Source organism: Macaca thibetana, chromosome 2, assembly GCF_024542745.1.
Source record: "Macaca thibetana thibetana isolate TM-01 chromosome 2, ASM2454274v1, whole genome shotgun sequence".
NCBI lineage: Eukaryota > Metazoa > Chordata > Mammalia > Primates > Cercopithecidae > Macaca > Macaca thibetana.
The window spans coordinates 149,852,465-149,865,908 of NC_065579.1; the positions used below are offsets into that span (position 1 = coordinate 149,852,465).

At 44.2% G+C, this 13,444-nt stretch overlaps 1 protein-coding gene across 16 annotated transcripts in view; it reads right to left on the reverse strand.

Moving 5' to 3' along the window:
* The window catches only part of KALRN (kalirin RhoGEF kinase), a 708,666-nt gene that overhangs the window by 38,641 nt on the left and 656,581 nt on the right, over positions 1-13,444 (reverse strand). For 15 of the 16 annotated variants that reach the window (XM_050781536.1, XM_050781534.1, XM_050781532.1 and 12 more), the window contains 2 exons: positions 11,936-12,059; positions 10,722-10,781 (listed from right to left, as the gene is read on the reverse strand). In XM_050781536.1, coding sequence (XP_050637493.1) covers positions 10,722-10,781; positions 11,936-12,059 — 184 coding nt within the window. The remainder of the gene's footprint in view (positions 1-10,721; positions 10,782-11,935; positions 12,060-13,444) is intronic. The other variant, XM_050781535.1, reaches the window with a different exon arrangement.

Sequence of the window (13,444 nt, forward strand, 5' to 3'; positions counted from 1 at the left end):
CACACAGTAGACTAATTACTGATGTATTTGTCTATGGCTCCCTGTGGACTGCAGGGCCCATGAGGACAAGGACCATATTCTTTTATTTATTATTACTTTTTATTTATATTCTTAAATTTTTTATTTTCTCTTTCTTTGAATTCTAATGGGTCATATTGTTCTGCTATTATTGCCTCCAAGCTTAGCATGATACCTGGCACATATGTGCTCTGTTGATATTTGTCAAATCAATGAAAAGTTAAAGTGGTAGGATCCTAATTTTGGGGAGGAGAACTGAGAAAATGTCCTGTCATGAACTTGCTTGGGAACCTAATGAGTCAGTCAATGTCGGAGATGTAGCCAATAGTGATCTTCCTCCTCTGCACTCTTCTAGGGGCTGGTACCTCTATGTCTCTGACCATGAGCTGCCATGTACCATAACGTCGTACTGAACTGTATTTGCCCTACCAGACTTGTGAGGCTTTTGAAGGTAGTAACCCTTTCCCATGTTTTATGCACCATCAATCATAATTTTTTCTTGCTGTAGCAGAAAAATTAATATTTGTTGAATGAAATTAACTGAGGTCACTCAATTAGTAGACTAGAAATTAGGCTTCCTGACCACCTTGTCTAGTGGTCATTGCTGGTGTGTGTAGGATCCTGAGGGCTTTATAATAAGCTGCACATTTTTTTTTTTGAAATATAATGTTTTCCTTCCTTAGAAACAAGTCGGAGTCAATGTAAAGTGATAGATGGGACGGAGGAGAGAGTTGGAATCCAAAATAGTGGTCGTGGGCTGGGTATGGTTGCTCACGCCTGTAATCCCAGCACTTTAGGAGGCTGAGGCAGGAGGCTCACTTGAGCTTAGTTCAAGGCCAGCCTGGGCAACATAGTGAGACCTCATCTTTACTAAAAATAAAGAACAAATGAGCTAGGTGTGGTGGTGCACAGCTCCTCGGGAAGCTGAGGTGGGAGGATTGCCTGAGCCCAGGAAGTTGAGGCTGCAGCAAGCCAGGAAAACGCCATGGTACTCTGGGCAACAGAGTGAGACCCTGCCTCAAAAAAATAAAAAAAAAAAAACATTGATGAAATAGTGGTCGTGGAGGAAAGACGACATTATTCACATAAAATGCACATGTTCTCCCTCTGTGAGACAGCACAAGAGAATGCTGGGCCAAGCCAGTAGGACAGGGCTGGTGTAGACACCATGGGAAAGACCTATAGGTTCCTAAAGCTGGTTTTATTTGACCAGCAGAGGGCGGCAGGTGGCAGTGCTTCCTCCCAGGCGAGAACAAGAACTACCACAATGTCATCCATCAGCAACTTAGTTTCCTTCTGGAGAGAAATCCAATAATTTTATTGTTTTTTCTTCAAAATGGCAGGGCAGTGAGGTAAGAGGAAAGAGTTACAGGTAATATCAACCAGCATTGAGTACCATAAGCTGAGCTTTGAGGAAATCTTGCATCTATTTTCCTTGTTAGCCCATGTCTGACTGACTCTAAGACTTAAGACTGAGGGTGAAATTCTGTCTAGAAAATGAGTTGTTAACCGACTCCAGAAGAAGAAGACCTCCACCCCCATTTTTTCCAAATTCCTCATCACAGTCACAAAACATAGCTCAGAACTACGTATTGAGAACACTGAAGGAATAAAAACGGTCAAATAGACATAAACCAAATGCCCTAAACCCAACTGACAGCTGCCCAGAATGTATTTCTATATTGTTTCCTTTTTCTATTCCTTTTACACTTGTTTCATGTGAACCTGTATTCAGAGTAGGCAGGAAAGGAATTTTAGATGATGAGATCTGGCAATAAAATAAAGATATAAGAAAAACAATTTTAAGAATTTAGGTACAATATTATGGTTTGAAGGTTTTACCCTTTGTGTTTTCAATCTGGCCAAACTGGACTCGAATTTCTTTCTCTTTTTTTGGACTCGAATTTCTAAATTTTTAGAAAATATTCCTACCTCTGCTTATTATTTATTTATTTATTTATTTATTTATTTATTTTTGAAAGGGTCTCACGCTGTTGCTCATGCATGATTACCATTCACTGCAGTTGCAAATTCCTAGGCTCAAGTGATCCCCCTGCCTCAGACTCCCTGAGGAGCTGGGACTACAGGTGCACACAGCCACACCTAACAAATTTTTTTCTATTCTTTGTAGAGATGGGGTCTTGCCATGTTGCCCAGCTGGTCTTGAACTCTGGACCTCAAGCAGTCCTCCCACCTGTGGCCTCCCAATGCGCTGGGATTACAGGTGTGAGCCACCACACACGGCCTCCTCTGTTCTTTTCTAAATGAGCATAAGACAAGCTGTAATTAAAAAAAAAATGTAAATGCAACATAATCTCAAACAGCGATAGACTTGTCTCTTTCAACTCGTTCCTTACTCCTCAAGTATTTTCATTATCATTCAGTTCTAAGTGTTTTTCTTCAACTATGATTTTTTCCTTTACCCAGTTGTAATGAGTATGTTTTTACATTTCCAAACACGGGAGATTTTTAAAAATATCCTTTTGTTGCTTATTTCTAACTTAATTGCATTGTGCCTGGAGAACTTGGTCTGTATGATATTGATTCCTTGGTTTTTGCTGAGGTTTGCTTTATAAGTAGCACGCATGATCAATTTTTGTAAAAAAGTTCCATATGTTTTTCCAAAAAAAGTATAATCATTAATTTTGGGGTACAGGTCTTGATATGTGTCCATGTGTCAAGTACATTGATTTATGAATATTTCTAGTCCAAATATCTCCCCTTTACCCCTCAATATTTTGGTTAGAGAACATTTAGTGTGCCCTCAAAATAAAAAGGATGAAAATACGGTAAAATAATGAAAGCATCTATCACCCATCTCACAGGATAGTTGGTTGCAAAGGACCAAAATGGGGGTGCATTGCTGTGTATGCACTGGTCTCCAGGTGCTCTTGGCAGCCTAGGAGTCAGTTAGGAAGGGACTGGAGGTCGGGGGCCAAGGAGGACGCAGCGGTGGAGTTACAGCTTCTTCTTTATAAATCACATTTCCAACCTACAGCCATGACCTTGACTTTGGACAATGTCTTTATGTCTGAGTGTTTTGGAGTCTCCTCCCTTAATGATTTGGCCCTGATTATGCCCCAATCCCCTAAACTTCTCAGAGTCTTTGGAGCTATGTAACAGATTAACATTTGTTCTGAGGACCTGGTGCCATGGCTCATGCCTATAATCCCAGCACTTTGGGAGGCTAAGGCAGGAGGATCACTGGAGGCCAGGAGTTCGAGACCAGCCTGGACAACACAGGGAGAACCCACCTCTAAAAAAAATTTAAAAATTAGCTGGCCATGGTGGCGCATGCCTGTAGTCTCAGGTACTCAGGAGGCTGCGGGTGGGAGGGTCACTTGAGGCTGCAGTGAGCCGAGATCATGCCACTGCACTCCAGCCCGGGTGACAAAGCAAGACCCTGTCTTGAAAAAAAAAAAAAAAAAAATCCCACAGCATTTGCATAGGTGCTGGTTACCCTCCCAAAGCACAGGATGAATCATATGGACTACTTAAAACCTACTACTGTTCCTTGCAGTCCATGGATCAAGTCCTGGCTTCCTAGCAGGTCCTTCTACGCCTTTGCTGTCTGTCTGGTCTCAACCCATCTGCCAGGCTTTATTTCCTACAGCTCTTCCTACATAACTAACCCCAGGTACCAAGACCATATACCTGCTCAGCATGTGCTAGGTACTCCCCACCTCAGGGCTTTTGTTCGTGCTCTCTCCTCACCCTCTGCCTTCTCTAAGACTGCCCACATCCTATTAGTTTATCCAACCCACACAGCCTCCCAGTGAATCAATGACCACACTCATAGGCTCCCTGGGAGACAGGCTACCTAAGAATACACAGCCTTGGGAAAGTCACTTAACCTCACCGCGCTCCAGTTTTCTCATCTATAAAGTGGGAATAACGCAAATAGTACCTATGTGATGATGTTGTTGGGAGCTCAACACAGAGCCAGTTACACAGAAAAGTCTGCTAAGTAGTAGCTACTATTATTGTGAGCCCAGTGCCTGAGTGGGTGCATAAATATCCACAGAATGAATAAATGGCTCCAGGCAGGATTAATCAGTCCCCCACCATGACTGTTAGAGCAGGTTTTAAGGTTTGCTATGTAATATGGACATTTAATTATACCTGCCTCCTTATGCTTCTTAAGCATGGGAATCAATCTTACATTGTTCTTTAGCCCTCCATAATAATCATTGCAATGCCTTGTGTTAATCAAATTGTGTGAAATTGAACTGACTAGGAACTCACATTGAGTGAACTTTGACAGCATGGGGGTGGGCTTGGGGGGTGATGGTCTTTGCTTCTTCAATAGCAGGTTCTTAGAGGAACTTCTGGGTCAATGGTACCTTGTAATCTAATTAGTGTACAACATAAATGAAATGGGCTGGGCCCCCAGTCTAGGGTGAGGGTGCCATGGAACATGCATGACAGGGCATGCTGAGTGACTGTGTTGGTCTGAGAAACCAGTTCAGACATTTCCAACTCATGTAATTGAACTTCCTTTCTTGGTTGCTCTGGCTGGGCTCTTGAGTCATTGAGAAAGGGCGTGGGCGAGGCCAAGTAATTATCCCGATAGTCAAGAGATTTGAAAAGTTATTGAAGAAATTCTCCTCCTAAAACAGATGTGCAACAAAAGAGGGCCTGCGCCTGACCCTTGTTAAGAAAGTACTTAAGCCATAGAGAGTAGATGTCCTCTATAGCACATGCTAAGTTTGGTCTCTCAAAGCACCACCATCAAGACCTGCTCTTTTTATTAGCTGCACGACCTTGACCTCCCTGAACCTGTTTCCCCCAGGAGGGTGAGAAACTCCACCCTGCTTACTTCACAGGGCAGTTGCAAGGAACAAAAAGCCTAATAGATGTGAATCTGCTGTGGACGATCTTCTCATAATTCTCCCAGGAGAGGGAAGCAGCCACTAAGCTCAGCTCCCATCTCTTGATGGCGGAATATAAATCAGTCTGCATGGAGAGTCAGAACAAAGCCAGGCAGGAAGTCTTCAAGCCACACCCTTCAGATACATTACAAAGAAAATATTTTGTAAAAATAAAATGACAGGAATGCAATGCTTCACTTTCTTTTCATCCAAAGGGTTCTTTTCATGAAAAAATTCTTTTTATAAAATGCAGAAGCAGGCGTCAGCGGACACACTGGGGATGCCAGGAGGTCGGCCACCTGGCTGGGGGTGTAAAAGTTTCCTTCAATCTGTCTGGCCGGGTTATTTTGAAGCTCTAGGATAAGGAGGCCAGAGTAGCTGATGTGGTAGTTGGGGGGAAGGAGGTGCGGGGAGCAGGCTGGCTCTTCAGATCTGAGGACATGAAAGGTAGGCCAGGGAATTGTGGGTTCAGGGGAGGAAAAAAGGGCCAGCTCTGGCCGCTCAAACTTCCCAGAGCCAGGAGTGGACACTCCAGTTGAGTCTCAGGAGGAAATCTGCCCAGGCCATTCGCGCCACACCCCCTGAAAAGTGAATTTCTGGCCAAGGCACAGAATCTTCCACGTCCTCTTCTGCCGGGATCTCAATGTTTTCAAAGTCGGAAGTGCTGGAGAGCAAAGTCCTTTGTTAGCACACCTTAGATTTCCATGGTGCTCAAAGGGTTACACATCACTGTATAAACACCTGTACACTTGGAGCTGTGCAACTTTCCAGAGGAACTTGGGGCTCAGAAAGGCTAACTGGTCCGCAGTCACATAGCTGGCGGTATCCAAACTAGAATCCAGGTTTTTGACTCCTGTTCCAGTTTTCCATGTGATACTGCCTTTGTGGTTTTTGTTTAAATTACACTTCAGCCTTGGAAAGTCAAGATGGGCAGAAATGATATTCCTTTTTATTGAGCTGGAAAACGGAATAACACACTTATACACAAAAATTGGCACTAGGAGTTAGGTCTTCTCGTCTGCCAGGATCTGTGTTTTAGATTAAAACCAACCTGGAGATGGGACACCAAGTTGCCGCAAGATGGTGTAGGTGGGGGAAGAGCAACCAGAAAAACCAGAAGCTGCCTCAGAAACTAGAGCACCTTCCAGTTTTCAAACAGAAAAGGACAAGTTCCTGTGGCTCTGTTAAAGGTGAAGGGGCTGCAGGGATGGGGAGGAATAGGGAGTTTAGTGAGTCCACTAAAGAATTTCTGTTGGCGATGATGAAAACATTCTGGCAGTGGAGAGTGGTGATGGTGGTACAACATTGTGAAGGGACTTAATGCCATTGAATCGCACATTCAAAAATGGTTAAAATGGTAAAACTTTATGTATATTTTACTACAAAAAATAAAAATAAAAAATAAATGAAGAGGTTAACTAAATGTTTCCAAGGTTCTGTTGCTTCTGAAAGTGTGATTCTTACTCCAATGGGAAATTTCCTCCAAAATCAGCTTCACCTTCCCAAGTGCTTTCTCTCTCTCATCTTTCAGAGCCCTCTCCCAGAAGATCCCAACACTGTTTTTAACCCCTAAGCTAAATATCTGGTGGCTGGTATATGACTGAGGATAACGTTTGCACTTAGTCTGTGTTGTGGATGAGGTCAGTGGCGCGTTGAATGGCTGGGGCAGAGGCAGTCTTTTTGGAATGATGACAACCTCTTACTCTGATGAACTGACTTTCTCTGCTACAAGAGGTATTGGGTTTTGTTTTGTTTTAGTTGAAACGCATGTAATTACTTGAGTTTGGTGTAAAACCTGGGCTGAGAATCCTTATCCTTGAAGGCCCTAGTCAGGGAGGCTAGTTCAGGACTTTCAACCCCATCCTGTGATGTAGGCAGGTGGCAATGCTGGGGCTTGGGGGCAGGTACAAAAACACAAGCGAGCATTGACACAGTTCTCAACTTTTCAGAGGCGGAAACCTGCCTCGCCTGGGTCCTAAGAAAAATGTAGTATAGGCCAGATGCTGACCCTGAACATGCGAGCCTGGCTCCAGCCTGGGGTGTCAGTGCAGACACCGGGGCAGAGACAGGACTGAAAAAGGTGATGGTTGGGCATGTGGTTCTCAGCCCTGCAAAAGGCACTCAGCAGTCTAACCTTACTGGAAAAAAATGAGTTACTATTAACCTGTTCCTAAGGCATCCTTGTGTTTGGTTTTCAGCTTGGTTTGACTCTTCTTCCATGTGGAAACATCTCTTTCATGTGTGATGCCCCCCTTTCACCCCCACCCCAAAGTTTAATCAGTGCAAGGTAAATAAGTAAGCTGAACTATGGATGATACTCGTCATCTTTAGAACAGTTCTCCATGAGGTATGGTCACAGATCAGCAGGAGACTTGGCTGCAGGAGACTTGGCCACGAGAGGATGGCACAGACCTAGAGCCAATCTTGCGGTGGTGCTGTGTGGCGTGTACTGCTGGGAGTGGGGGTTGTACTTGAAAACATTCACAAGTAGGGGAAGGAAAAGGATGTAAACATTAGAGCAGAATTACCTCCCTTTACCTAATTGGGTGTTCTTGGAAAGCTTTGTAAATCTGATTCCTAGGATTCAAGGTGCTTCATTTTCCTCTTAATTAGCTTTCAAGGATGTGCCTGTATATCTCCCCAAAACACCATGGTGGGACAAATGCCAGCCTGAAGGTAGCAAGCAGCCAGTGTTTAAGTAAAGACCCCAGGAAACTGCCCTTAAAGGAACCGTTCGGTCCACTCACTGAGACAAATGTTTTGGTGACATCATTCCCATGCAGGCAGGAGATGAGAGCCTATGCACTGCTAGGTCTAGGATCAACAGGCTGGCCTCAGGTTAAAGGGAATCAGTCAGCAGGCTGGGATTTAACATCTGGAGATCTAGCATGGAGTGAACACACAGGGTGCATGCTCCCATTATGTCAGCTGGGGTTCCAGGAACAGAGGCACCCTCAGTACAGGGTTCAGCTCACTAAGAGTAACGGACACACTCCCAGAGAGACAACACCCATTACAGCATCAGGCTCAGAAGACAAGGGTGAGGTTGGGGGCCAGGTTGGGTCTGGGAATGATGCCCCAAATGGCCACTTTAATAGTGAGAGGCCTTCAAGAGGTGGCCTGCCCACCTATATTTCAATTTGGATCTTTAAGGTAGCCTCTTTCTTCAGTATGCACTCCTCCTCATTTTCTTCTGCAGTGTACACTGCAATCGGGTTCTACTTACATATGCCTTGATAAAATTCTCAACTCATGTTGAACAGGTTGACTTTCTATATCTTATTTCTGAAAATACCAAACTAGCAGTGCCAAGATGCCTGCTTTCTCTCTGGACTCGCTCATGTGCTCAAAGTTAATTTGAAGCTGGCAACACATTCAGAGAATGACTGAAGTTTAGGCCAGGTGCATTGGCTCACGCCTGTAATCCCAGCACTTTGGGAGGCCAAGGCAGGCGGATCACTTGAGGTCAGGAGTTCAACACAAGCCTGGGCAACGTGGTGAAGCCCTGTCTCTACCAAAAATACAAAAATTAGCCAGGCGTGGTGGCGTGCACCTGTGGTCCCAGGTACTCAGGGGGCTGAGGTGGGAAGATCCCTTGAGCCAGGGAAGTGGAGGTTGCAGTGAGCCAAGGTCATACCACTGTACTCCAGCCTGGGTGACAGAGACTCCACATCAAAAAAAAAAAAAAAAAAAAAAAAAAAAAAAAAAAAAAGAATCACTGAAATTTAGAAGGATGTATATGGAATATATAAAGGCTACATACACACATACTGGGGATATTGCAGCTTCCAACAACATGCCTCCTTGAGGTTCCAGTCACTTGAAAGTTTGTGCCTAAAGGAAACTTTGTGCCTCAACTACTGTATTTGAAAACTTTTCAGACATGCATCAACACAATTTTTGGTTTTCCTCTGTTCAGCATGAATATTCTAATGTCTTTGCTCATGCACTCTGTAGCACCTCCTGAGGACCCATCTCACTCAGCCCATGCAAAGGACTAAAAGCCTTAGATGAATAAGAACCTTTAAAATGTGTTCAATTAGCAAAGCAGAGTTAAGATGTGTATATGCACACACATGCTTTTTATCTAAGTGCAGAATGGGGCATTCGATGACCTCAGTTAATTTTCTTAATGTGTGCTGCTCCCCTGGTCCCACATCCCTCTATGCCCATTTCTTCCTACAGAGTGGAAACACCACTCTTTTCTCCCAGTCCACAAGAACTGGACAAGGTCCTAAATTCTTTCCTGGAACACAGATATCTGGCTTTTCCCCTGCCTCTGTCTGGCCTTCCTCCACTTGCAACTGACATCTACAATACATGCTGGCAACACTTAGGTCTGGGGATACAGGTGCCATCCAGTATCTACAAGCTGACAGGTGTGAACTCCAGGAGAGCTGGTGTCTATCCTATGAAATGCAAGGAAAACAGAGCCTGAAATTTCCCCTGGCTTCCTTGTTCTGTAAGATACATTTAGGCTACAAATGCCATCTCCACTGTCTCCCACAGCGGGGTATGTATTGAGCCACACCTACCAGATTTAGCTCTGTGGCAATACCCACATCCATGGGGGACTACTCTATCCTGGCAGAACTCCCACTGTCAGCCGCTTGCCTTGGGCCTGATTCAACTCAGTTGACTCCTTCTGCAGCTGACTTACTGGCTCTTAGGCGTCATGGTCTCTCTTGGGTTTTGTGGTGGCTGAAACAACATGGTGCTGGACTTCTTTGGGATTAGGTTAAATTAGAATAAGAATAAAAGTCCATCTAATTAAGTGAAATGTTTGGGACTATACAAATTTTTTTTTTTTTAATGTTGTCTATTTTGTACTTAGAAATCTCTAAACTTATACCCATTACTGGAGATGGAGGCACAGATTTGGAGAAAAACATTACAATTTACTCTGAATGATAAAATGGCAAGGAAAGTCAGCTCCATGTTTGCCCTCATTGTCCAGGGTTTGTAAATTTATCACGGTTGTCACTCAGTGGCAAGCCACATAAGAGCCATGTTTCTATAACCCAACAGACTGGGAGTTGCAAGTGGAATGGATGTTCTTGTTGATACAGGCGTTGGTTCCACTTCCACATCCCTGTAAGCCTGGAGTGCCAGAAACGTCCCCTGGGCAGGGTTTCCATCTCACCATCTCTGGAGAGGCCTCTGCCGTGGCTCCAGGAGACAGGTCTTCCCCAGGGCTTTTCCTTCACACGGTGGGAAGAGCCACTGCTCACGGGCCCAGCACTGGGCTGAAGTGTGCTCTGAAGTTGCTACAATTATACCTCATTTGCTATCAGTCAGCTCTACATAGCAACCAGGTGCCATACTTCACCCATTATTTTTCTGGAACATTGAGCGGGGAATAGAACCCAGTAGAAGAGCAAGATGGAGAGGATAAAGGGCTAAAGAAAAAGAAGAAGCGGAGAAGGGGGAAACAAAAGAGGGAGAAACTAAACCCAAAATGAGTCCTTGTCATTTAGCGGGGACTCATCCACTCTTTATAGTGTTGTTTTCCATTAAAAAATGTGTTCTAAGTTTCAAATAATGAAATTGGATATTTTCTACATAAAGTCAAACCTGCCAAAGGAGAAAATACTTAGCAGTCAAGAGAACAAGTTTTTGTTTTTGTTTTTTAAAAATCTAGGTAGAGTTTTCTACCCACGCTGAACTGAATTATGTTTTTGTTTGTTTCTTTTTTAGCTGGGATGGGATACCCAGAGATGCCCCAACATCACAATTTATCTCTGAATGGCTGATCATTTTAGCAAGGTCACTGTCACAGAACACATCAAAAAAGGCAATCATTGTAGGAAATAGGACAATAGCTGCTTCTACCTCCATGCTAGTATTAGGGTCAAGATCATCACACTCTGATTCCTCGGAACTGTTCGTCTCCTTGATTGGCAGCATGAGGAAGGGGGAAGAAAGAGAACACAGTTAGAACACAAGTAGCTTTTGCTAGAGAGAGAGGAGAACTTCAGAGAAGCATGGGCGATAGGATCTCGGGCACAGAAAAAACCAGGTATTTTTAAAGTGGGAGTGAGAATCACCAGGGGCAGCAGCATGCTCTTTTCAGGGAGAGGAGGCTGGGGTTGTGTACAACTGCTTATCTCATGGGAAATAGCAATGGAAACAAAATGAAGCATGAGTGTTGTCGAATTTAAACTGTTGTCTTCTGTGAGGCTGGACTTCCCAGATGAGAGTGAAGGAGAGCATACGATTTCTTTTCCCCAAGAAGGAAGTTAGACTGGGTTTTAGTTGTTCTTACTTTGCTAAGGAAGGGAAACAAAGTTCCAGGTAGATGTTCACACATTAAGGCACAATTAGTGCTATAATAATCAGTGTCTAGCTTCCATTGTCCAGAGGCAGATCTTTCCAGAGGGTTCAATTTAAAGAAAGCAGATGAAATTGTTTCAAGACAGGGGTAAATAAGAGTCTGCCAGGCTTATAATTCATGAGTTCAAAGCAGTAGATGGATTATTATAAAGAAATAATTTGAACTTCACCAATGTGTCCCCCTACTGTGTCCATGCATAGGGAAAGGCAAGTAAAATGGCCTGAAGTTGATGTTGTCTGAACTCTGGGGAAAAGAAATGAAACTTTACTAAGGACACAGTGGCCCTTAAATTCCAAACCTCAGCCTTCACAGGGCTGGGGGTTTGGAAGGCATCCCTAATTGCTTAAACCTGTGTGTATTCTCAAACCTAGGGTATCGAATGGCAGCTTTGAGAAATTTAATATGAATCAAGCATCTCGCATTTTTAAGAGAATAGTGCTGCAGATAATTTTGCTGTAAAACATCTGCACAGTATAAAGAGAAAGGTATAAAGGAAAAAAAAAAGGTACTTACTTGAATTGAAGTTGCCAGGAGAAATAAAAGATAAAAAATAAATTGATCTTGCATGCAAAATCCTGCTAAACTACTTCCCCTCTGGTCCCCATACTGGAAAAAAAAAAAAAATAACCCATCCACCCAATTGGCTTGTGAGAATGCTGCAGGGTGGGAGTGGATGACAGGTGGGGACGCAGCTCCGGAATACCTTACTCACTTTAACAGAGACTTTGTTGCCCAGAATATCCTTGGGTTTACGAGACCCTGTGGCTTCATTTTTACCCGTGTTCTCCACTTCCGCCCGCTTTCTCATGCGTAGAGTATGCCATGAACATGACTTCCTGTTGTACCAAAAAATGCACCAATCAAAATGGCAGGTCAGGGACAGTGAGGTGGTGGGCAGGCTCACCACCGTTGGGTGAGTCAGCAGGTGAGGTGCTCCATCAAGCCCGGGCTTCAGAGGCCCCAAACCTGCACACCAGCTCCAATGGGGGCTGGCAGCTGACCTCACCTCCAACTGGAAGTGAGCGAGGATGAACTCTGACCTCCCCTGGTAGATGTGCAAGGTTGACTGCAGCATTTGAAGAAAATATGAATCCTAGGTGACTAAACTCTAACAAGGGAGTTTGTATACCATACCCGTGATGCCTCACAGGACCGAGGAATTCCTCTTGTGAAGGGCATGGTGGATGGGTGAGAAAGGGGGTGAGGAGTAGAATAGGAAAGACAAGGGAAGTATATGCTACTGACACTTTCCCAGGACCAGACAGAAAGACCCAAAAGGATGATGTTGAGAGTTCTACCTCATGATTTGTATTTGGGCAGGGCCACTCCCAAATAATGTTGATCAGACAGGATTTTCTGGGGCAGGCATTTGCTTAATAAACAGTGGAGCATCGCTCATTTATCTGGATATTTTAGGGCAAAGAGTTTCTCGGTCTCTATTCTCCATATCACTCAGTGTTTGTGAATACATGGCTTTGTCAGCCTCTAGAGGTCCTAGAGCTTCCCTGTTAGGATAAGACCTAATGTGTACTCCCAGGGAGGTGAGAGCAGCAATGGCTTTTCAATAGGCCTTTCATCCTAACTTCTTTCTTCCCACAAAGGGTCCTGGGAGCAACTTCTTCACAGACCTCTGAAGACAAGCTCAGAGTAGAGCCCTTATATTCTGTAAATATCAGATCTCAAAGACAGAGATACCAAAAGCCAAGTCACAAACAGTGTCAGTGACCCTGAGCAGGCATCATCAGTTTCAGGTGAGGTCACAGAGCTTGAAAGAAGTTCTAATTGTTGTCTGGAATAAGTGAGACGTGGCTTCCCTTCAGTATCTCCCTGTCAAAGGTGGGCCTATGCAGACAGGGTTCCATGAGATGAGCCTCCATTATGGGAGAGAGGCAGAGGAGATTTAGGAAGAAGGAAGCTGCTGCAAAATACAGAGCATCTCCTCCAAAATGCTCCACATACATCAGGATTTTAAGGGTACGTTGAGGAAGGTGCTCCAAAAATATTTATCCCCTAGCACACAGGTTCGACCTTCTGAGCAGGAAAAAGCAATTGTAGTAATATCCTTGAATCTTGTGGGAAAGTGGGCTCCTTAAAAAACCCAGACCTTCTCCTGTATCTCCTAACTAGTCAGGCTCTCTACTGTCCCCTGCATACCAGCAGCTTGCTCCAACTGTTGAATCTGAGTAAGAACCAGCCAAGCAATCTTAGATGGCATCAGCCT